Source organism: Berghia stephanieae, chromosome 2 (assembly GCF_034508935.2).
Source record: "Berghia stephanieae isolate SIO BIC M18660-M18661 chromosome 2, UCSD_Bste_1.3, whole genome shotgun sequence".
NCBI lineage: Eukaryota > Metazoa > Mollusca > Gastropoda > Nudibranchia > Aeolidiidae > Berghia > Berghia stephanieae.
Genome location: NC_088361.1, coordinates 35,621,175 through 35,645,566, shown reverse-complemented (window position 1 = coordinate 35,645,566; position 24,392 = coordinate 35,621,175). Strand labels below are relative to the sequence as shown.

At 34.1% G+C, this 24,392-nt stretch overlaps 2 protein-coding genes across 17 annotated transcripts in view; one reads left to right on the top strand and one right to left on the bottom strand.

Moving 5' to 3' along the window:
* LOC144964790 (uncharacterized) overlaps positions 1–11,420 on the top strand; it is a 152,903-nt gene extending 141,483 nt beyond the window's left edge. For 12 of the 14 annotated variants that reach the window (XR_013643930.1, XM_078899401.1, XM_078899403.1 and 9 more), the window contains 10 exons: positions 1,414–1,536; positions 3,025–3,120; positions 3,646–3,762; positions 4,189–4,612; positions 5,253–5,525; positions 6,487–6,620; positions 7,383–7,667; positions 8,884–9,018; positions 9,550–9,615; positions 10,647–11,420. Coding sequence is in view for 12 of the 14 variants with exons in the window: in XM_078899401.1 (XP_078755527.1) it covers positions 1,414–1,536; positions 3,025–3,120; positions 3,646–3,762; positions 4,189–4,612; positions 5,253–5,525; positions 6,487–6,620; positions 7,383–7,667; positions 8,884–9,018; positions 9,550–9,615; positions 10,647–10,688 (1,695 nt within the window). In the remaining 2 variants the exon portion in view is untranslated. The remainder of the gene's footprint in view (positions 1–1,413; positions 1,537–3,024; positions 3,121–3,645; positions 3,763–4,188; positions 4,613–5,252; positions 5,526–6,486; positions 6,621–7,382; positions 7,668–8,883; positions 9,019–9,549; positions 9,616–10,646) is intronic. The other 2 variants (XR_013643929.1, XM_078899402.1) reach the window with 1 other exon arrangement.
* LOC144964792 (cytosolic purine 5'-nucleotidase-like) overlaps positions 11,414–24,392 on the bottom strand; it is a 164,197-nt gene continuing 151,218 nt past the window's right edge. For all 3 annotated transcript variants that reach the window (XM_078899418.1, XM_078899421.1, XM_078899419.1), the window contains 5 exons: positions 23,675–23,735; positions 23,154–23,211; positions 20,852–20,970; positions 19,781–19,905; positions 11,414–19,445 (listed from right to left, as the gene is read on the bottom strand). In XM_078899418.1, coding sequence (XP_078755544.1) covers positions 19,301–19,445; positions 19,781–19,905; positions 20,852–20,970; positions 23,154–23,211; positions 23,675–23,735 — 508 coding nt within the window. In that variant the 3' untranslated portion in view covers positions 11,414–19,300. The remainder of the gene's footprint in view (positions 19,446–19,780; positions 19,906–20,851; positions 20,971–23,153; positions 23,212–23,674; positions 23,736–24,392) is intronic.

The window sequence follows — 24,392 nt, the reverse complement described above, 5'->3', positions numbered from 1 at the left end:
ATGTAGTTGTATGAAAATAAAGCTTTTCAAAAATGTTGTACAATGGTGGCCGACGTGCACTTATTTGCAGGTCTGATAACCCAATTCCTTATGGGCTCATTATTGTAATAGAAATCGTTTAAAAAATGGCGCAAAATGTTGTCCATTACAACGTTAATCTAGGCCCATAAGCGGGTTCTGATGTCAGACCTGCATATATGTACACGTTAATGTAGCCCGTTGTCTCAAATCGGTTTCAAACCAGGTGATTTAGATTATTTATAGCCAAGAATATTATATTTGGTTTAGGTTTGTTGTTTCAAGAGAACTCACATTGTTCGTTAAGTGAAAAAACTAAAAAGTCATATTTCTGACCTTTATAATTTTCAAGTTACGTTCCTACATTTGGTACATCATGGTATAGTATCCTTTTGAGGCAATGAATCACAATTGATAACAGGTTATAAATCGTTTCATTATCTGGTAGTCACAACCTATAATGTTCAACGATGATGCTTTGAAAAGAAGAGGTTGAGAATAGTATTGTCAGTAGTGTATATTGCAAGCCAAACAAAGTCTGAAAGAGAAACTTGTTTGATACATCCATAAGATGTTCACTCTTGTTTTAAGGCATTGTTCTTTCAATGATGATATCTTTGTTTTATGATATAATAAATTTGTATTATCTGGTTTTCACACTTGGCTTTTTATGTTGTGAATTGGTATAAGGGAGTAGCTATAATATGAGTCAGATAATTCAATACTGTTTTCAATTTTTTGTTTTTTTAATGGGAAACGGAAAAAACTACCAAATTTATTTTCTCACATTTTCTTTTTTTATTTATCGTTATTTACTTATCCTTTCGATTCTTTTTTAAAAATCATTGTATTGTTCAAGTAATTGTATGCTCAATTTTGATTTTTAGATTATGACCATAATGGGAGTCTATAACTGTACCTCTTCGTTTAAAAACTCTTACATTTACTGTTAAACATTCACATGTAGAAGTAAAGCCCAATATTATTTTTATCTCATGAATATGATGGTATTCAATATTATACGGATTATTTTTGTTAATCTTTGAATTTAATTTTGTAATTTTGAAAGTATAGGAATAAGTAATTATTCATGCTTTTACCTTTAATTCAGTGCAGATGAAATTGAAAAAAAATTTAAAATCTCATAAAAATGATACTTCTCATAGCCCAAGGATTAATTTTTGCTCAGTTTTCAGGCTCCAGATATCATTAAATCAGATTTTTCAGTTTGAGATATTGATATAATAAGTACGTGACATGTTTGAGAGGACCCATTGTGAAAGTAGCATGAGTCATGCAGAACCAACTGATGGAGCTAAATATTTGTAATTGCTGCAGTATTAATTGATTTGTACCTGATGAAAAACCTTCCTATTCCTCCTGCTGCTGGTTCAGAACGAAAAGATTCGTGAAGTGTATGAAGAGAATCTCAACTTGAGGGACCGCGTCAACAAAAGCGAGGCAGAACTAACCAGATTTAGGACACTGTGTGAAGATTTCAACAATTTGTCTGCCAGGGCAAGTGATAAATACTATGATTCCTTTCTTTTCAATTGCAAATTGTTTTTCTGGTTCTTTTCATGTTTATGTGACGATGCTTGTGATAATGGAAATGAACAGAGCAAGATTGTGTTTATTACACCATTACTTTGTTTTTCATAGAGTACTGATTTGTGTTGGTGACATTTTTTTTAGTAGAGGGTTTCCAACCTACAAAAAATAATATCAGTCTCCCCTTTTATATCTGGGGGATGAAGGGCAGGGGAGGGTGGGGGTAAAGGTATACATTGGTAGTGGCAAATTCCTCTTTATATATTTTGATCGGGTATTCCTACGACCAGTCAGTACTCCAGGAAAATAGAAAAAGTAATACTGTAATAGAAACATTCTCTGTGATGACATGTGATTAAGATGATATTTCTTTTCAGTTTTATCCCCTATGGCAGAAAGAATTATAGATATTACGTAATCATTGAAATTTTTCTCTCCAGCTAAGAAATACATATTTTCGTCATGGAAATGGTTCTTGTAGTAATGGTGGGGTTTTGTTGGGGTTTTTTTAATGTATAACATTGTCTTTAAGTTTTTGTTCACAAGTTCATAATGATTGCAGTAACAGTCCTGGACATCATCATTCAGAATTAGTCAGTTAAAAGGACACATCACTACGTAAAGGTTTTCCATGTTACTTGGACGCTCTTTTTCACCATTATTATTTAAATATTTTTGAGATTAATAGAGTTGATATGACTGGGTTCTCGACCTCCCATTGTGGGCAGGGAGGTACATACTGTGTCTTCTATCCCCCTATATCTGATTTCCAACTTGCTTTCTGTCTTTGTCTTGGAATGAGATGACTTGGTTTTGTCCAGGTCCTGGCCGGATGCCCTGGCTGAGAAGGAAATAGTCAAATTTATAGTTAGTTTTGGGAGATGATATTTATTTCCTTGTAAATCATCCCTCTGATATGCACTGTATTATGTTTTCTTTATATTATATATGATTTGTAAAACATTTGAGTGTATTCCTCTTAGTGGAGACCTGTGCATGTGTCTGGATGAGACTTTTAGTGATCTCGCGCTAAGTACTTTGATAGTGTGCTCTTGGAATCTACACCTGTTTCTTGTTTGAACCAATTCCCCTTTGTCTTACCTTTTTCTTGGGTGCTTTAATTGTAATTCTAGAACTTTTTACTATCCCATTTTCTTCCTTTTTACTGGCACTGACATGACCTTAAAGTGTTACAAGTGCAGTAAAACCCTTAAAAACAAAACAAAACAAGAGTTGATATGAAACTTTGACATTTGTTTGCTGAAAGAAACTTGAATTGGACAGTTATGAATCAAGATTTGATTGATTTGAAATGGTTTGTATTTCAAAGAATAATCAAACAAATGACCTGATATGGGCCGTGGTAAGCCTTGCATTGCCCAGACAATGACGTGATAATTTCATACAATGTTATAGATGTTATTTAATCACTGTTTTGTTTCCATCCTTTCACAGTATGACGAGATGGACCAATTCAAGAACCAAGCACTAGCCATGGTTCAGCCTCTACAAATGAAGGTGGACACACTCACCAAGAAATGCCGGGAAAAGGTACACATTTTTTCCCAATAACTTCCCCATATATCTTTTGTTCCAAAAGTGTCAATTACTTATGGTTGGTCAGAGACAATTTTTGTAGAATCTCCTTTTTCCTGAGATATTTTAGATTCTAAATATTGTCCATACTATAGGTTGAATGTAAATTATATTATATGCTCCATATCCAAGGCTTTCTATCATCCAGCTCATTCAATTCGTGGCATGAAAATGACAATAAGGAGACATGTTCTCTATGGTCATTAAGATTTAATTGTCTGACAGTTTGGATTTCGTGTATTTAGATTGAATTTGTTTTGTTAAGAACTTGTATATCTAATTTCAATTGGCCAGTCATTTTAAAATGAATCTATTAAAATTTTCTATTTCATGGTTAAATATATTAAGACAACAATACCATCATATTGTGTGAATACAGATACAGCATACAGGCAAGTTGATATGATAATATTGTCTTAAAGTTCAGGCTGTCCTATCTAATCCCTTATAAGAGATTAAAATTATTATTCTTTACCCTAGGACTTATTGCTTCGTCGTCTTCGTGCTGAAACGAGACGGGGAATTTACCATCCATCAAGTGCCCTGGAGGAACTGACCAGACTAGAAAGGGCTATGAATGGAGAGGAATACAACACTGTAAGAAACAAATTACTTGACAAAAAGATCTGCTCAAATTGTTATAATAGTTTAGCATGATTGGAATAAAGATGAATGAAGTGACATATGGACAAAATAAAATGTATACATTGCACTTATAGCAATGGCACTGACCTGATCAAAAAACTTTCTATGCTAATCAATATCAAGGATATCTTAATCACAAATGACTGATGTTTGCAATTTACATCAGCAAGTAAAGCTGCATTTAAGCTTTATTTTAGAAATATGTTAAAAGTAGTAGTCTTAACAATTTTATTCAATAAGCCAGACAGGAACTGACATTACAAACATGTGATTGTAAAAGGGCAGAATTCTAAATGTCAATGTTTGAAAGAATAGTACTAGGTGCTTTTATATATGTTTAGTAAAATTCCCAATCCTCACTTTCCAACTTTCCTGTAGGACAATTCAGACAGTGTAAGTGATGACCTTTCCCCAAGACCCAATGCAGCAAACAACAGACTACGGGGTCGCTCTGTCTCGATGGATGAACTTAGCCTTTACAGTGACACAGATTCCCTTCACATGCCAACTGCCGGCCTCAGCGGTCCATCAATCCACTCATCACCAAAACGTCAGAGGCCTACACCCTACATTAACACTGCCAGACCACGATCAGCAGAAGCCGGTAGCAATATGAGAAGTCCACGCAGAAGTCTGGACAACAACCTGACAAGGCCTAGTCTTCACCATCGCCTGAGGGGATTTGACTTGAAGCAGGAACACTTTGTGGCCATTGCTGACTATGACCCAGGTCTCTATTCACAGTCTGGATGGCCCAGACTAGAGATGGCTCTCAGGGAAGGAGATCAAGTTAGAGTCACTGGTAAGAGAGTGTTTGTCTGCTTATTTATCCTCTTTTAGAAAAAAACCCATAACAAAAATACCTGGTATTTTTATAGTGGCTTACCCCGTATATTAAATTAAATTATATGTAAAAAAAAAAAATCATAAACTAAAACAAACACAAAAAAGCTAGTGAATTATATTATCATTTTGTTCATTGTAGTTTCTTTTGTTTTTTGCATAGTGTTTTTTTGGGGGGGTTTTTTTGTTTTGTATTGTTTTTTTTTCTTTTTTTTTTTTTTTTTTTTTTGACTGGCTGATGATCCATAAAATTGCTATTCTTGTTATTGACTTTATGGTATAGATGGTTTTTATTATTTTTTTATATTTGTGGATAAATAAGTCAATTGATTATATGGAGGCAATGTGGCAGAGTGATTTGGACTTTTCTTTGAATTCAGAGGGTACAGAGTTCGATTCTCCCACTGATCTGTTTTACCTTGAGTTGTTCACCTCTTAGCCTCTTAGCCACACTTTCCAGTAATGCCTGAGTAATCCCAGTTTTTCCTCCCATTGAAACAGACCCTATAGATAATTTATCCCTTGGCGATGAACACAGGATTTGTTTTAAAAGTTTATTTTATAACTGAAATTGAAATATTTTTGCTCTCAATTGTAAGGCCCCATGGACAAACAAGGCTACTGTGAGGCTGAATGCAATGGAAGGTCAGGACTAGTGCCAGCCAATTATCTCCAACCTGTCCTCCATTCAGGCATGAACGGCCATCACAATCCCCTTTCTCCCCGTAGAGGACCACAACCACAACAACATCATCAGCCCCATCACCACCACTACAACCAGCAACAACATCAAACTCCTTCGGTCTTTCACCTGGATCAAGACATCGCCCCACCACCTCAGTTTCAAGACAACCAGCACTACGGTCCTAATGGTAAGAGTTGAATTTGAAATGAAAAAATATTAATATGAACACATAGCAATTTGAATAATTTCCACTGATTCAACGGTTATGGATTCAAAGATTCACCCAATGGTACGAGCTGATTTTGAAATGATTTACTCCCACGCATTCAATGATTTCCATTGATTCAGTAATTTCTACGGTTCAATGATTTCCACGGATTCGGTGATTTACATGGCCGCAATTATTTTGACGATTCCATGTGCTTCACCTATATTCCACCAGCAGGTTGTATCAAATCATTTGCCATTTCATATAGTATCATTGGTTACGTGTTCCTTTTTTGCACTAGCAATATCTGTAACTATTGAAAGCTCGGTAATCATTCACACAAGAGCTGAATAGAGTAATGGGTGTAAATTGCCTTAAACTGAAAACTGAAACTTATTTTCACTAAATATGAGATGAAATTAGAAAATTTTTTAGGTCTTTTTCTCACATCAATATAATTATAAGCCAAAATTGAACTTAAAAGATAATATAAAAGCGATTTAACAAAGCTAATGATATATAATTGTGCTGTAGGAAATAATGTACTAGTCTCTGGGGATTCATTTATGTTTGTTTTTATTTTGTTCATGTCATGCCACCCTGATACCTTAGTCATAATTTGCTTTAAATTATTTTCATTGTGATATTGTGATATTTTGAAAGATTACATTTTTTAAATCAAAAAATCTATTATTGGGTTCAAAGGAAAGTCTTGTAATAATAGGTCTTAAGTCGAAATTTAATACCATGTGATCACTACATTAGTATATGTGTGAATTGGGAAAAATGTTTGTTTTTGTTTTTTAAAAATTTAGAATTGACATTTTGTAATTTGTTTTTGTGATGAGCGATGTAATGCTGTTGATTATTAAATTTTATAAGGATATCCCCCCCCCCCCCCCATTTAAATATAAAATAAATAAAACGTTTGTGTCCTCAGGTCATCTAGTTCCAGACCCACCCCACAGCCTTCATGTAAGGGGAATAGTGGACGGCAGTGTAGTGTTGGCATGGAAACCACCCCATGTGGATGCCAGGGGATGTAACAATGGCTTCCAGGTCAAAGGTTATATGGTCAGTATCAATGACTTGTTTATTTAATTTTCTATATTGAAAAAGAAAGAAAGAGGGAGAGAGAGAGAGAGAGAGAGAGAGAGAGAGAGGGGGGGGGGGGGGGGGGGGAAGGGGGGGAGAGAAATATTCGAAAGTTGTTAAGTAAATTGCTTTAAAGTGAGTACCTATTATGTTCTTGTTGTTTTTTAAAGTGCTTATTGCTTTAACATGTTTACTGTTTATAAGTTGAATCAATGAATACATTGATTTATTTTTAGACTTTTCTTAAAAGATAAACTTTTACTCTGTTAGATAATTAACACTACTTAACATTATTAGTGACCTAATATCTTTAGGTTTGTTTTTATTTCTACACTTTTTAAAAATATTTTTTTTTTTTTCATTTCCACAGTAAGAAGTTTTGAATAAGTATAAGTGTAATTGTGTTAAAATGAGATATCTATCACTAGTGCTAGCTGTGCTTGTGTCGGGAAATTTTTAGGTGATCTCAAACTAAGTACACTAATAGTGTGCTCTTGGAATCTACATCGGTTTACCTATTTGAACCATTCTCCCTTGTCTCACTCTTTCTCGTTTGATGTCAATTGTAAATCTATAACTTTTTTGACTGCCCCATTTTCTTTCTTTTTATTCGCCTGGAGTGACACCTAACCGTGTCGCAAGTGCCGTAAAACCCTTAAAAACAAACAACAAATGACTTAAACTGTTGCTAGCACCTTTAAACTTAACTAAGTAAGACTGTTTGTGTCTTTCCGATTTCAGGTATACGTTGATAACCAGGAGTATGAACAGATCCCCAAAGTTCAGTACTGTCAAGTGGCTATCGAAGGCCTTGACCCCTCAACCTCCCACCACCTGGAGGTCCAATCATTATGTGCTGGTGGTCATGTGTCACCCAGAGCTCAACTTGTGTTCGAGGGGACTGTGAGGGTTGGGGAGACCTTACTACAACAAGATGGTGATGATGATGGTGGAGACGGTCCACTGGATACAGATCTGTCCTCTGTGTTAAACAGTGTTCATTATACCAAGGGTGCCAAGAAAAAGGTAGGGTATTTTCAAAACTTTTAATGATAATTACCTGTGATGAAAATATTATCAGCCAGATATCAAGAATGTACAGTCAGTCCTTACCAGAAGGGATTGAATCTGAAAGTCACTCGAAGGGTCAATCCAAATCAGAGAAAAAGTGAAAAAGAGGTTTAAATTATAGGAAAAAAGAACTATCCAAGGCTATCACCTAACACTGAGCATTCATTATAATCTCAGATAAATATGTTTAAAGATGTGTATGAAATAGTGCTGGAAAAAGAAAGAAAATACAAGAAAAAGACCGATAATCTGAGGTTCGATCGACAGTGGAGGCAGGCTGATTTTTTTGGGGATGATCTTTATTCTTGTATTTTTTTTTTTCTGCTTTGTCTGATATCGTTTCATCCCTTTTCAGATTTTTATCTAACATCAGTGGCTTCTCCCTCATTTGTTACTTTGTTATTATATCAGGTGACCTTATGGATAAAGGGACGCCAAAGATATGTTTAAAGGCTATTTAAAAGACAGCTTCTCTATTTTTAAAAAGTGTCTCTGATAGGATTGTTTTTTGGCAAAGTCTTTCAGATTATGTGGTTAGTAAAACAAATCCCTGGCTCCAACAGGCTTTGAGTCCATGAGCTCTAGACTATGAGGTAGGGGCATATCATTATAAGTCATCAGCTAGCCCAAATATAGGTTTGATCGTCTAAATCTGACATTGCTCCCTACTTAAAATGAAGCACCATGAATACACAGTATTATTCCAAATAGACGAGTTTGTATGAAATAGTTTTTTGTTTGTTTGTTTGTTTTTTTTTGTTTTTTTGTTGTTTTTTTTTTTTTTGGGTGGGGGGAGGGGGTTGTTGGGTTTTTTTTTTGTCGGGGGGGGGGGGGGGGGGGGGGGTCACTATGCATCTTAACATGCACATGGTACTGCAAAATGATCTGACACATTTGTTAGAATTGAATTAAGTAATGAGAAAAGAATTATTTTTATATATATTGCCTGTTTCAAGCCTGAAAAAATTCGGTCATTTCAATAGTTATATTTCTTGTTTAAGTTTTAAAATCATCCCATTCAAAAGCTGTGATTATTTTCTGCATTCTGTCAAAAATATGTCAGATCATTTTGCAGCACACTAAATTAAAAACATCCATAACCTTCCATTTGCACCCCACCAATTTGCCATTATCATCTCACCCAGTGTTGTCCCTTCCTAATCTGTTTCAGGTGATGGCTCTATATGAATATAACCCCAAAGACCAGTCTCCACACGACTATACGTCCTTTGAGTTGGCTTTCCATCCTGGAGATATCATCTCTGTCTATGGCACTCCAAGGCCTGATGGCTTTTATCACGGGGAGGTGAGTATTTTTAAAACAACCTTTTGCAAGCTAAATCACGATCATTATCTAATAAATATTGTCATGGGTGCCAGCAGGAAAAAGTGCTGAAACCTGAAACTAAAATCTCGACACTTTGCCAAACCTGAAAATGTTCCTACTGAAAATTCGGCCTAAACTTTACTATTATTTCATCACCGTTTTTATACCATTATTAAATGATTACACAGCAAACATACTGACACAATGAGGAAATTATCTTTTTTTCGAATTTTTACCAATGCTATTAGGTTATTTTACTCAAAACACTGAAACCGGAGGTATTTGACTTTGAGATATCGTGAAACCGGAATTCTGGCATGAACCGGAAAACTGGCACCCATGAATATTGTATAGACATGGATATCAAATGCACTTAAACAAATGTTTATTGGTAACTAAAGTTAAATGAATAAAAGCAGTTGTACCATTAGCATCAATTGAATATGTATGTAAAACGGAGTGAAAAAAAAGGCTTCACAAAATGAATTTGTATTATGCTTCAATCCACAGATGGAAGGCAAACGAGGCCTGGTCCCGGCATGTTTTGTAGAAGATTTGTCTTCAAGACATGGGAAGGTTGGTGGATTGTTTTGTCCCCTTGATACTTTGCAATAATTACAGCAGATAAAATAACCAGCTCTAGTTAAGCCCTCCCACGTTCTCATGAATGGGCCATCAAATACAATTATTAGGCTAGCTGGAGTCTTCTGACTTCCCATAGTGGGCGGAGAGGTAACTCGTGCTGTCTTTCCTATCTCCTATATTTGTTTTTCCTTTCCTTATTGTTCTCTCTCTGTTTTTTCCTGGTCCAGGCAGGGATCCTTAGCTGAAAGGGAGTATGTCAAATGTATAGTTCCTTTTTTTTTTCAGAGATGATAATTTGTTTTCTTGTAAATCGTTTCTCTACAATGTACTTTTATATTTATTAGTTTTGGGGGTATCTTCAATATGGGATCCATTTTTTTTTTTGCCTAGATGGGACTTTTAGGTAATGTGAAAAAGCCACATAGATGGATATCTTGTGGAATCTTCCTTTACCTATTTGAACCAGTCCATTTTGTCTTACTATTTCTTTGGTGATTTTAACTTCAGATCTGCAACTTTTCCTCTATCGTCTTCCTTTTTACTGGCGCTGAAATTACCTTAAAGTGTCACAAGCGCTTTGCAAGCCCTAAAACATAAAACAACAATGTTGAACGCAATAGAGTTTAACCCTTGGAAATAATATCCAAGGATTCAAACTTTTAGTTTTTAAAAAAGTTGTTACCAAACAATGAGTGGACTGCACCAGATGCTCTTTTACATTTGAGTGGGGAGGAAAGAAAATGAGTACACTGTTGCACAATGCCACACTTCTACTTCAGATATTAATAAATTAAGATGACCCTCAATAGCTATAGTTCTTAAAACTATGACATTTTCGTGGGTAGATTGGGGGGAAATGTGCTTTTCCACTTTCCTGCTTTATTTCCAAAGGTTGAAGGCAATTTTTGGCATGATGACACATGATCACAAAAAATACCACAAAGGGTACAGAAATACTTACTATAATTTATGCCTTTTTGTAAGATTTGTTAAATTGTCAATTTTCATTTCCCATTCTACAGCACGGTTCCCAGGATTCTGGCCACGAGTCGAGCAAAGCTTGAAATGGCATCAAAGTGAATGGAAAAAAGTAAATAGAAGCAGTTCTGTGATATCAGATACACAAGTCGTCATGTTCTCTGGTTGTCAACTGGCACAGGAGTCCCAAATCTAGTTATAAATTATCTATGTGCATTTGTAGAAATTATATAGAAATATGTAATTTCTCAGTTTGTTGATCGTACGTAACATTAGTTTTAGCATTTCTCTTGTTGTATGTATGTACAAAGTTTTGCCATGCCTCAGTTGAAATCATTCCTTTTATTTATTGTCTTTTTATTAGGGCAAAAATAAAAATCAAACAAACAACATAGCGCCTTTTCTTCAAAAAGTTCCTTTCTAGATTACATTTAATTGCAATATTGAATTTCATAATTTCGTCACTCACCCATCAATAAGTAGTACTTATATGAATGAAAATAATGTCATTGTGTATTCACTCATTCATTAATTTTTAAAAAATTAAATATTGTGTACTTAAATCATAATTTTCATGATTATTTTCAAATACAAAAATTAATTGATTCAGCTAGTGTTTAATATAACTGATTAGATTCAGTTATTTGTTACTGTATATTCCTGTTTGTGAAATGTGATATCATATGCTATATGTTTTGTTTAATGCAACATACCACACTATGCAAATTAAAAGAAAATAATTATCGAATATTATTGTCAGCAATAAATGTTTTATATACGAATATTTTCAATAAATAATGATATTATATTGATGTAAATTATGCAGTTGTTTCACTTTTTTATTTCTTTTTTTTGGGTTGGGGGAGAGGGGGGGGGGGGGGAAGAGAAGAGGGGCTTTAGATAGTGAAATTGTCAGAAGAGAGAAAAAACGAGCTGTTATGTAGTGCAAGTGCTCAAAGCACTTTATATTGGGTCCCAGGTCAACAGCAACACTTAACATAGTCATGTAAGACTGGATATAATGCCTGTAGGTCACTATTTCAAATTTTTATGACAAAGACAACATGGTTATTGGTCAAGTACATTATTTTACGATTGGAGGAAATTGAGAGCATTCGAGAGTTGACAACCTTTTCCAAGGACTCAACCTTGCGCTGAACACAGCTGGGACTTACTTAGAGACCTATAGGCTACATGCTGAGTGTCACACCACGTGACTATTACTTATTAAGCCGCACATACAGACTGGTAATAGAAGTTTGAGGTTTATTTTGTTTGTAACTTGAGAGCATATGAGAATAGAGTATCTTTTGCAAGGACTATACATTGCGTCATCCACAGCTAGAATTAGAATTGAATCGGGGACATAAGGCTACAAGCCGACGAGTGTCACAACACATGACTACAAAGCTGCACATACAGACTGCAGGGTGACCATCCCATGATGGGCAGGAGGTCACTTGCTTTGTTTTCTATCCTCCTCTATCTGTTTTCTGAATTTGCTTTGTCTTTGTTTGGAATGGGATCACTTGGTTTTGTCCTGACCCTTGCCAGAGTCCTTAGCTAAGAGGGAAATAGTCAAATGTGTAGCATTAGATATTGGAGAGGATTTTTTTTTCTTCTAAGATCACAAGATTTGTTGGATAAAGACATGGTTCAAGGCTTTCAGGTCGGGTGTTGGATTGCACCTCAATTTATCTCAAATGGTGAGATACAGGTTCAACCCATTTAAAAACACTGCATCTACAAAATGCCTGAATTTTAATAACATTCCCAAGGCATTAAAAAATGTTACTCAAGGTTTCTTCTTCGAAAACAAGAAATTCAACAATAGCTTCCTGTTGCTGACGGACATTAGTGGGGGCAGCCAGTTTGAACTGCCATAACTGTGTCAAAATTTGACAGAATTAAAATTTTCAACTCTTGGTTTAAAGAGTACGTGTGTAAGTTTAATTGAGCCAAATATGATGTCACATGAAAAAGAAATGAACTCGGGAGGACATTTGTCCCATTACTTTTTACTCACCCTCGTATATTCAGTTCCTTTCTCTTCCTGACTCGAAGCTTCAGGAAACATTTCCTTTATCAAACGGTAGGTGGTATCATTTGATATTGCCTGTTTAATACCTTAGAAACTGACATACATTCTGCATTCCCTGTAGGAAACCTTTTTTTTTCCATATTTTGGTTGACTTTGTGGCAAGCTTGATATTTTTGAGATTTAAAGATGTGTAAATAAGGATAATACCCTCCAGGCAGTCAAATTACACTCGCCTTAAATAAATCCTGGGATTTTTGTGAAAATACCTTTGTGGTCCTTCAATGTCATATGGTCCTGGGAGTCATTTGCTACGACTTTAAAATGGAAAGTAATAATTGGTAAGCTGCTAGTCTATCACAAAGTATGTACTTTCTGCCGCAATTTAACAGACGCAGTATAGTCTTTAAAAAAGGAAATGCACACAGGTAGATGTATCATTCGTTGAACACTTCACAAAGGGACATATTGAATTGATTATGTAGTTTATTTACTATAATATTAGTGGGAAAAAAATCATCTTTGGCGTACTTATAGTGAAAAAAAATGTCATGATCTTTGACAGTAGCAATTGAGCTGACAACTTCTAGCAACTACTATAACAATAATCTTACTCAGCTCAGATATTCAACAATAAATTTTGATGACTTTACAAGATTGCTCTACTAATAAAATACATTTGATTAAATTGCAAAACCTTTCCACTTCACATTTTTTTAAAATGACCATCGATTGCTTTCAATTCACTTACAATAGCCAGTACGAAACAACAACAGCGCTGATTCTAATTAAAGTAATAAAATATGCAAGATCTGTTTCAGGGTTTGGGTTTTTTTTTGGTTTTGTTTTTCTTGTTTGTTTACATATATATTTTTTTTCGGAGGGGAGGGGGTGGGGAAGGGGTGTTTGTTTTTGTTTTTTTTTGTTTTGTTTTTAAGGGTTTTACGGCACTTGCAACACATTAAGGTCATATCAGCGCCAGTAAAAAGGAAGAAAATGGGATAGTAAAAAGTTCTAGAATTACAATAAAGCATCCAAGAAAAGGGAAGACAAAGGGGAATTGGTTCAAATAAGAAACAGGTGCAGATTCCAAAAGCACTCTATCAAAGTACTTAGTTTGAGATTACTAAAAGTCTCATCCAGACACAAGCACAGGTCCCCGCTAAGAGGAACACACTCAAATGTTTTACAAATCATATATAATATAAAGAAAGCATAATGCAGTGCATAAGGGGAGGGGTGGTTTTGTTGTATTTTTAGAAGTTGTTGCAATGCTTGCGACACTTATAGGCCATTTCAAAGTCTGTAAAAAAGGAGCTAACATGCACCTAATGAAAAAATATGACGTAATGTCAGTAAAAGGAACATAATGAAAAAAGCAAAAGATTTCAGATCTGCAGTAAAAAGGACCCAAGAGAAAGAAAGACAATCCTTGCATTGAGTAGCAATTACTATGTCCCATTCAGAATGAATGCCATACTGGTAAGGGAGATTTTCACACAGGGTAGAGGGGTAGATTCCAAGATCATTCCATCAACATGTCTAATCTAAAACACTTAAACGTTTCATCAAGACCCAAGAACAGGATCTAGCTAAAAGGAAGTTACTCAAATGCTTACAAAATATACAGTTACTGGCAGGATTCTAGCACGTTGAATTCCAGCATGCTCTGCAATACGGTGTGCTGGAACTAGATGGCCAAATTTTATCTATATAATAAGTCATTACAAGCCAATGAGCATCGGATTTCAGCATTCTTGGATTTTGGCAGGCTTTTTAACTTCTCCCCAGAGTGTGGAAGAATCCAGCGAATACTGTATTCAAAATAGTATATATAATATGGCAGTGAGAAGATTTACAATGAAAAAATGCATATATCTATCAAGAACAAACTATACATCTGACTATCTACATCTCTGCTAAGGACCCCAGCCAGGGAAATGGCAAAACCAACTAATCTCATTTGAAATATCCCATCCCATATATTTGGTCCACCGTCTCTAAGCGTTATTTTGTCAGAATGAACTCAGTGCTGGAAATTGAATTCAAAACCACTAATATGAAGCATGAGTTTTGATTTATGATGGTGACATATTAATACGATTCATTATGGTGACAACCTATTAACTCACTCAACCCTAACACCGACTATATCCGTAGTTTACCCAAGTTACTTTTACTAAGTGATATTTATTATAAATTATAGACGTAGTATCAAAGCTAATGTTTTTAGTTTTTACATGTTAATGATAGTTTAATAAAACTATCCATGTACATGCTCATTTTTAATACATTTTTTCAAATTTTGAAAAGTAGCAAAAATCTCTAGGATTGAGTGATTAAATACAATTTCTTAAATTACAAAATAGTCAAAGTTTGCATTCCTAATCATTTAACTCAAAATTGACATTTTCAGGTCCCAGTCATCATGGCATTAATACTGTTTTAAGACAATGGGCCACATTATATGATGAGGTACAAGGCTCTGTTGCTATTTTATTAAAAATCTGTTAGCGTTAATTGATGCCATGAAGATTTGAATTGTTATGGAATTATAAAGGAATAAAATATGCATATTCATGTCTACAAAAAATTAGAGATGTAAATATTATTAGTAAAATAAATTAGTCTTTTGAACCGGAATATAGTGTAGGTATGAATATGATAATTTTATGTCATATATTCAATGAGATATACAAATGTAACATATTGGAAATAATTCTATAAATGGTTAGTCGGTTAACATCAATTCTAAAAATTATTCATACAAAGGATTATTCTAAAACAACATATTGCAATAATTGGGGCAGTAATGACAAAAATCAAAAGACATATTAGCCAATCATGCAACAGCAAATAATTTTGTTTCTTAAAAGATTAATTTTAACCAGTTAATTGCCATGCTCTGGAAAACCTGGTATTTAAAAATTTGGCCAGAAAACTCTTTCTTCAAATATTGATCGATCTAAATAACCCTCATCCTGGCAAAAACTCTCAAACCTGGAAATTTGAGAAGTCTCAGGTTTGATAGTTTTTACCAAGATGAAGGTCATTTAAATAGACCGATATTTGAAGGACGAGTTTTCTGGCCAAATTTTTAAATACCAGCTTTTCCAGAGTATGACAATTAACTGGTTAAAATAGACGACTAAGTTCTTGGTCTACAAAAAGAGTTACCCTTATTGAAATTGACTGATCTGAAGATCAATGGAAGTTTATACAAAAAAAAAAAAATTAAATGCATATAATAATCATGCTCCTGGTCCATAAACTATTGTAAATGGCAGCTATTATTTCACATTTGCCTTTGTTCGATTCTAAGTTAAGTTTGATCCTGCCTTTGAATGCATTCCAGCTATCAAACGTGTATAAAGATTTACTCACATTTAAAATTCATAGAACAAATTGAATGTACCCTATATCATCCGTGTTCATATGATGGTCCAATTTAAACTGTTAAATCTTCATAATGATTCATAGTGTATATTATATTGAATTGGCTGAAGACGCCATGAATAAAATATGTGGATAAAGAAATTCCAGTAACCCCTAAAGAACTGGTGCACTTCTAGAGCTATGATTGAATATAAAAGTGAACTGTAATAAAATTTCAAGAGCCCGACATTCTGAAATTGAAAGATGGATGTGTATCACTTTAGATACAATTTTTCAATTACTTTTCAATGTTAATACTAATCAATAATTCTAAATTGATCTTTAGAGAGTACTGACCACAAGTCGATATGTTTGTGTTCTTATATAAACGGTATTTCTACATTTCTACATTGGAATGCACATACATTGTTAACATTATAGCGTTGAATATCAGCAGTTATATTGCACCATCCAATACTATTTCGGAGAGAAAAACAAAGTGAGTAGATGTGACTCATATATAAGGGAATAACACAAAACAAGCAATGTTTTGGCCCTTGGCCTTCGTCAGGAGACAAAAAACACAAACATAAATATGTAAATTTACAAAATATCACATTTCGTCACATTTGACGAAGGCCAAGAACCGAACGTTGTTTGTTTTGTGTTGTTCCCTTATATATGAGTCACATCTACTCACTTTATTTTTCTCTCCATTTTACTGGCTCATTTAGGCACCTCTAGCTTTTGTAAGACTATTTTCATTAAGTAACATGAACACTATCATATCTTTTTTCACTTGTAAATTAAATCCCGTCTTGTGTCATAAACATTGTCTTTTCTATTTTAAATGGTAATATGGCCTCTGCCATGTCGTAAAGTATTGACCTAGTGGCACATATTAGTAGGTCTGATAGCCGAGTGCAATTATGGGCCTGTTTCAACATTGTAATGAACAATTTGCGTTGGTTTAAGAGTACTTCCATTATAACAATGAGCCCATAACAAGTTGGGTTATCAGACCTGCAAATAAGTATACATGTCTGTATTGGCCCATAGAAATGCTAATGATATAGAAAAGTGTAATTAGTATACTTGGAATAGATATTATTGTCATCCTATACAGATGCTCAAGGTAAAACCATCTCAATTAGAAAGTTGTATAATGAATGAATTAAAAATCTGTTAATTTAAAATAACATGTTAAAATAAATTGTCATTGAACGGTAAAATGGAAAAGCTTTGAATAAAATTAATATATAATGGGCTAAAAATAATTTTCTAGATACCAAACAAAATAAATAAATCTGACAAATACGATATTCAGATAAAGCACAGATAAAAACTGTCGAATCAATGTCTAGTTTGATGTCAACAATGTCACAAGATCATACGGTAGAGGGTTTAAATGAGCTGTATTGAGTTTATGACAATGTGTTTTTATTACTCTCAAGACAACTAGAAAAATGCATAGATGACTCCAATCAAGAATGAAAGACATTTATAAAGGAAAATTTGCATAATCTTGATTTTGAATTAATTAGAAATGATAAAATAAGTAACATTTGATAAGTCACAATAACAATGGAGATTCAAATGATGAGATTCAATGTGTTGATCTCATTGAGGAGGATGGCAGTTGGTATCTTTTAGCATTTCTGGCGTCATAAAAAGCTGCTGCCAAAATTGAATAATATTTTAATGAAAGGGTAGTCTACATTGGCAGTTTCAACACAATCAACATTTCACTGGATCTTAAATCAATATATCAATCATATTCTTTTATCGATTTTTATGTTTCAAACAGATCTTTTCATTCAATAGAAGTTCCTTAATACGTGTTTTTATCAAAGAGACATTGGCTTCAAAGAGAGTTTTAAAAAAAATTATTATACCTTATGGCTTCCGGCAAAATCCCATTTAACAATAAGTCTCATAACTAAACTGGTGACATTGCATCTGACAAACATTTTGTTAAATCCAACAAGACTTTCATAGATTGTGTTTTCAACATCAGATCCACCTTGGCCACATTCCAGTTTGACAAGAAACCAGTCAAAAATTATCATTATTTCACTGGTATAATTACCAAGATTATATTTCTAGATATGAGAAAAGGAGGGGGAGGAGGGAGATGAAGGAGAAGGTTCAAGAAGTTTTCAAGTTTTGAAGGAAATGTCATAGAATAATGAAATTCTGCCAGCAAATTGAAGATACATTTGGAATAATAATAATAATAATAATAATAATAATAATAATAATAATAATAATAATAATAATAATAATAATAATAATAATAATAATAATAATAATAATAATAATAAACACATCAAGCAACATTTGGTGAAATTCAGGTCGTAATGAATCAGCACACTCAATGAAATCATGCACAGGATAGATACATGTATTTTACTGTGCTGAAGATCTTCCAAGAATTCTGTTGAGTAGAGTATAGGTCTGTTATCCCATTTCTGCTCTTACGAAGAAAATCCTCGTCTGACATTTTAAAGAAAATGGTGTAAATTCATGGTGACACAGTCCTTGTTATAATATACTCCGAAAACGTGTCTGTTAAACAGTACCAGGCAAAGCAAAGAGAAAAATCTTGCCACACCAAGGGTATTCAGCAGTATTCTTTTAATTTCCTAATCTATATCGTTGCCATGACAAGAAAGATGCCTTGAAGATGTTAAAGACAGGTTATGGGCCAATGATGGGTCATATTTCTCTCAATGACCAAGGAATTTAAAAGAGAAATAAATGGGATGTTTCACTAAAAAAGGAAATAAAGGTATGTCTGCCAAGTTACAAAGTACTGTCCTGATTACTTCAAAGACAGGCTAAAGCTTCTCAATTCCCCCCCCCCCCCCCCCTCATAAAATAGATGAATGTCTCTCTTTAAAGCGTATTAAAAGTAAAGACTGGTGAATCAAACGCTGAGAAGAATGTAATCCCATTTCACAGGATAAAAGGTAACTAAATATTATCCATTTGTAGTAGCAAGGGTAATAACAATAGCAGCAGTAATAGATAACTAATGCTACACACACTGATAGCAGTCATAACAAGAACGACAGCAACAGCTAATGCCCATTGACTGAAATAACAATGAAATAATTGTGTACTAATTTCACTGGAATTATTTTAAAATATCTAATCTGCAAAAACAACAACAACAACAACAACAACAAAACTATAAAACAACAAGAACAACAACAAAAACAAAAACACCAATAACAAAAACTATAAACTCTTGTCAGATAGGCTTAGCAGGCTTTCATCCATTCACTGCAACTTTCTTTTCTTGGCCTGTTGTTGTCCACTATGTTCCTCCACAGTCTGTAAGAAATCGTCAACTTCAGTCAGCTCTTCAGGGGTGGAGCAGAACAGATGAGGGATAGAGCTGTTTGATCGCGTGAGAGCAGCATTCCTGGGGAAAGAGTTAGGAAGCAATTGATGATAGTACAAAATATTTAACAATTAATTTCCATAAATCATATTATTGTTGCAAATTATTTGTTCTTATATTTATGTATTATTATGAAGGATAAAGAATATTGATTAAATATAATTTGTAGATCTTAAGTGTCCATAAATATATTCTTCTGTAATTTGACTTCCTATCGTTTTATTTTCACCCAGATAGACAGCAGTGATGTTGATGAGACTAGAGCTTCAATGAAGTCCCAGTCGCATTGCTATTACTGCTCCCTTTTTAGAAATGGGTGACATTTGACAGGATCACAAAAACAAATTCAAACATACGTTGATGAGCTTTTGTCCTCTCCTTTTTTATTGCTGCCCAGAGCTCGGCTTCTCCATGCGATAATTTTACGAAAATTCTCACTGGAGATGTGGGGCCTTTGATCCACTGTCGACTCGTGGGGCATCTGAAAAAGGAAATTAAAAAACAAAAAACGGTCTACAAATAAAAAGGTGAGTTTTGTTTCTGAGATCAAGTTCATATTTTAACAATAATAAACTGATTATGTTGTGGGTTTGTTTGTTTCTGTTTTTTCTTCTTAATTGGTTTCTTGTTGTTTTGTTTCTCTTTTGTTTTTTTAAATATCTTAATTAATTTTTTTTTTGGGGGGGGGGGGGGGGGGGGGGGGGGGCAGGGATGTAAAATGTTTTCCTTGCTTTCAGTGTTATCTATTAAGGAAAAAAATCAATAAAGCACTAAATCAGCGTTCAATCTTTATCCAATCAATCGCTTTAAGACAATTAAACCCTAGCACATTATTTCTTAGCAATGGTCATTCGTAGCATTGTCACTTTATTTAAAATAAAACATTGCATACATCAGAAAAGATGAACAGCCCCCCCCCCCCCCCCCCCCCCCCCCTTCCCTCTTCCCTCCTCTCTCTCTTTCTTCCCCCCCCCAACCGTAAAACAAGAATTGACAATTACCCGTAGCTGGTTGAATGATAAGTAAAACTACTAATGTCTTCTACTCCTGCTGTGATAAGGCAAGTATAAAATCGAAATCAAAATACAATTAATTTACCATTTGTTTACTCAGCAAGAAAAAAGAAGCCTGTAACTTTTATTTCACAGTTAATATTTAGCAAAAAAAAATGAATATGTGTCTTAGAGGCTTATACATTTCTGGGATGTAACCTACTATCAGGTTGTATCTAAAATAAAATTGATGATAGATTATCACATAACTTCAATGATTCATATAAAATGTAACTAATACAATAATCTAAACAGCAGTAAATCTGACGGGAAATATTTTTAAGGAATTCGAAAATTTGCTTCTTTCAAAATTTTTGTTTCCATCATGGCTTATGTATCAATTTTGACAAGTACGTTTGTTTTGGATTGCCATACCAGAATTGTGGGAGCCCTAAAGCAGTAGACGAGAGGGTAGTACAGCATGTTCATGAAGGTGGAGGCATAGAGGTCAGCATATCGAGTCACCTGGGATGCGAAAAATGTTTGCTGGCTTCCTGTAGAATAATGAGGATAAACTGATTAGAGAATTATTTCGATACACTTTCGAATTAGGGATATTATTAACTAAGCTAGTTTTGAATCATGAATTTATCACACACTTGAAATAAGTAAGAAAGCTTCACCATGAACAACATTGAGTAATATTAGGTACCACAATAAATGTCAATTTTGTGGCAGAATAGAAACTTATATATTTTGTGTCATCTGTTTAAAAAAATGGCTTTTTGCTAAACCGGGTCAATCAACCATTGATACCTCAGCCATCAAGACATGCGCAGAGCTAAATTTGGTTTCATCTGAAAGGGGTAGGTTTCAGATTTATTTCTTACCACTCCAAAATTTAAAAATTGGCATTAAAGGGAGAAAAATATTGTTTTAAAACATTACAATTCCAGCAGTGAAAAAAACTGACATTTTATATATTATATAAATCTTAAACCTAGTCTGTCTTGAAGACAATCTTATCTCCAATTGTATCAATTTGTTTTAATGAGGATTGTTTGATAACCGAGGTATCACATTAAAAAAAACCCCACCAAATTCTTGTTTTCTGCTTAAAGTGTGATTCGAATTTTTACACCTCGAAGTGTCTCTTCATTTTCTAAATTATTTAATTTTTTGTAATGTTTCCATGATAATTATAGACAATGTGTAGGAACAGTAACGAGTTACTAGTGGCTAATGAAGCAGTATATGCGTAGAAGCTGAATAATTCTTCTTTGCACCTATAAGACTGGATTGAAATAGAAAATAAGTTGACATTTCCTTTTTGTTTTTGTTTATGTCAAATCAGGAAGCTATGGAAATTTAAGACAAGAAAAGAGGAAAATAAAGAGATGATTCTTAAATTTTGTTACTGTTTTGGTTTTGATGAGATTTGCTATAACTCAGTTTATAGAATACTCGCCTCTCAAGCAAAGGGAGTTAATTTTTAAAAATTGGGTGGCTAGGTCTTTAGGGTTTGGTGGAAAATACTTTATTTCAGACTAGCATCCTATCTAAAGGGTGGCAAACAATTTAACTATCCATTCAGTAACACAGAAATCAGGATACAGTGACGATCATAAGGCGCTTAACAACTTTGGGGTGGTAGGGGGTTGAGGCCAGCTGAAAAAAAAAAGAGGGAAGCACTCTAATACCAATGAATATATCGATACCCACAATAACATACAGAGAGACAATGTACAATAAAAAAAAATCATCCTCCATAAAAGGAATAACAGATTTTACTGTACCCTCTCGGTTAAGGATCCCAAAGAGGGCCAAGGCAAAACCAATCAATATCATTCCCAGACAAGTCCATAAAGCAGCATGGAAGTGAAAACAGGGTGTGGAGGAAGTAAAGACAGGATGCCTTAGGATGACATGAGTTTCTTAGAAGGTTGATTTATTATCTTATGCTGCTGGTTCGATCATTGTGCTTATCATTCATGATTTCATGTTGAATTTTGACAAGGAGATAATGACTCGTAGCACAAAGATAAGATGATTTTTTAATTCAGCAGCCCCCAGTTTCCCATAGCATGAAATATTTTTATTCTATCTGCATTATTTCGCGAGATGTTTGATCTCTTATGCATTTTTCTCGTAATAATAGCTGCCAAAGCGCAAAATTCACGAGTATTTTTGGGAGGAATTTCAACAGATTGTAGATTTGAGAAAAATTTGTGCATGGTTCAAATCTTGTTATCTTTAATTTATCTAGTCACTGTGATTTAAAAATGTGTTTCACAAGTATGATAAATCATTTTTTGGTGTTTAGTTATATGACTTCAACGTTGGAAAATTTTCTTACATCAATTGGCAAGCAAAAAATTCTAGGTTCTTGAACAATGCTCTCATTTTCTATGGATTTTCAAAATTTAAAAAGTGTTTTCATAACTATGAGAATACTTGATGAACATAGTAAGAATAACCAATTTGAAATATTTATAAATTGTCTCTTGTGGTACATAGTAATATATTTGAAAAAGTCAGCTGGCTAGCTTTAAGTTAGTCATTATCTTCTTTACTAAAGTTTTTGATATGAAATATTTGTTTCCCATTGGTATCTTTTTTTAAAACACACACAAAAAAACTAATGGTCGAATAATAAAATTTGGTGATTTTAAATCTATTAATAAAACACTTGGAAAATAAATCATGGCAACAAACAATCAAAAACTTAGGAACTCACCACTTCTAAACACGCTTCCCAGCATGCCATAGGCTTGGCCCATGGAATATGTCACATTCTGTAAGAAATTTAAATTTGACAGTTTTCAGTTTTACAAAACATTAGAATAATAACGCTTTGAAGTTTCAGAAAGGACACTAAAAATTACTTGGATCTTTTCTGATCAAGCATAGTCCACCGTAATCCTTGTAGGAAAAAAGAAAAGTACAGAGATTTTTATTATAACTATTCAGAATGGGCTTGGTTTTACTGTATTCTGATAATCATAATTTGTTTCCTTCTTTTTTTTTTTATCAAAGGGGAAATATTATCAAGAATCTGTTCCAAGCGAGGATTGAAATAACACCATAAGGCATCAGTTGCAGAAAAATCAAACAGGAAATTGGTTTCTAGCTCAAGAAACGAAAATAAAAGCTAAAATGGAGTTCAAACCCAAGTCCTCTAGAACAATGACTTACCCACACAACCATCTGACCCACCCCCACCACCAATACATTTCAATAATCTGTTCACAATCTTACCCTGATCTTTTGATGGATGTTTGAAATGTCTGGCTTGCTGGTTGTGCTGCTGTCCATGTGCCTGAATTGGAAAAATACGAGTCTTGAAATATCACATATGATATACTAAGCTGCATGTGCGGCTATAAGGTCTAGTGGTATGACACTCGCTTTCAGATCGGAAGGTCCTGGGTTCGAGCCTCGCTCGGCGCATAGTTGAGTTCTTGGAGAAGGCTCTTTACTCACATTCTCTCACCGTACTCAGGTGTAAAATGAGTACCTGGCCGTAAACAGCGTTGTATCTGTCCGAAAAAAAATGTAATATCGCCTAAAAGGCGTCATGTCCCATCCTACATGGTGAATGTTGCTGTTGGCCAGAGACCCCTTGTAAAGCGCTTTGAGCACGTTTAGTGGATATTGCGCTATATAAAAGCTCAATTTAAACATTTTTTTTTTTAAAGCTCATGTGACGTGAAAAATTAACTACGTTTAGATTTTACTATTTTTTTATCAGCTCCCTATACTTCGCCACCACTCTGAGTGTGTCACTGTCTTGGTCTTGTAATTTGGTATTTTATTGTTTTCAAAAGTAGCAGCCTTTCTGATTGAGACAATGAATGACCTGAAAGTCAATTGAATTTTTAATGAGCAAAATGCAGAAAGTTTTAGTGTTTGAGTTTATCTCGTCTTCTTTCTTATTCATATAAACAAATTCAAACAAACTTAGTAGCACGGTAGA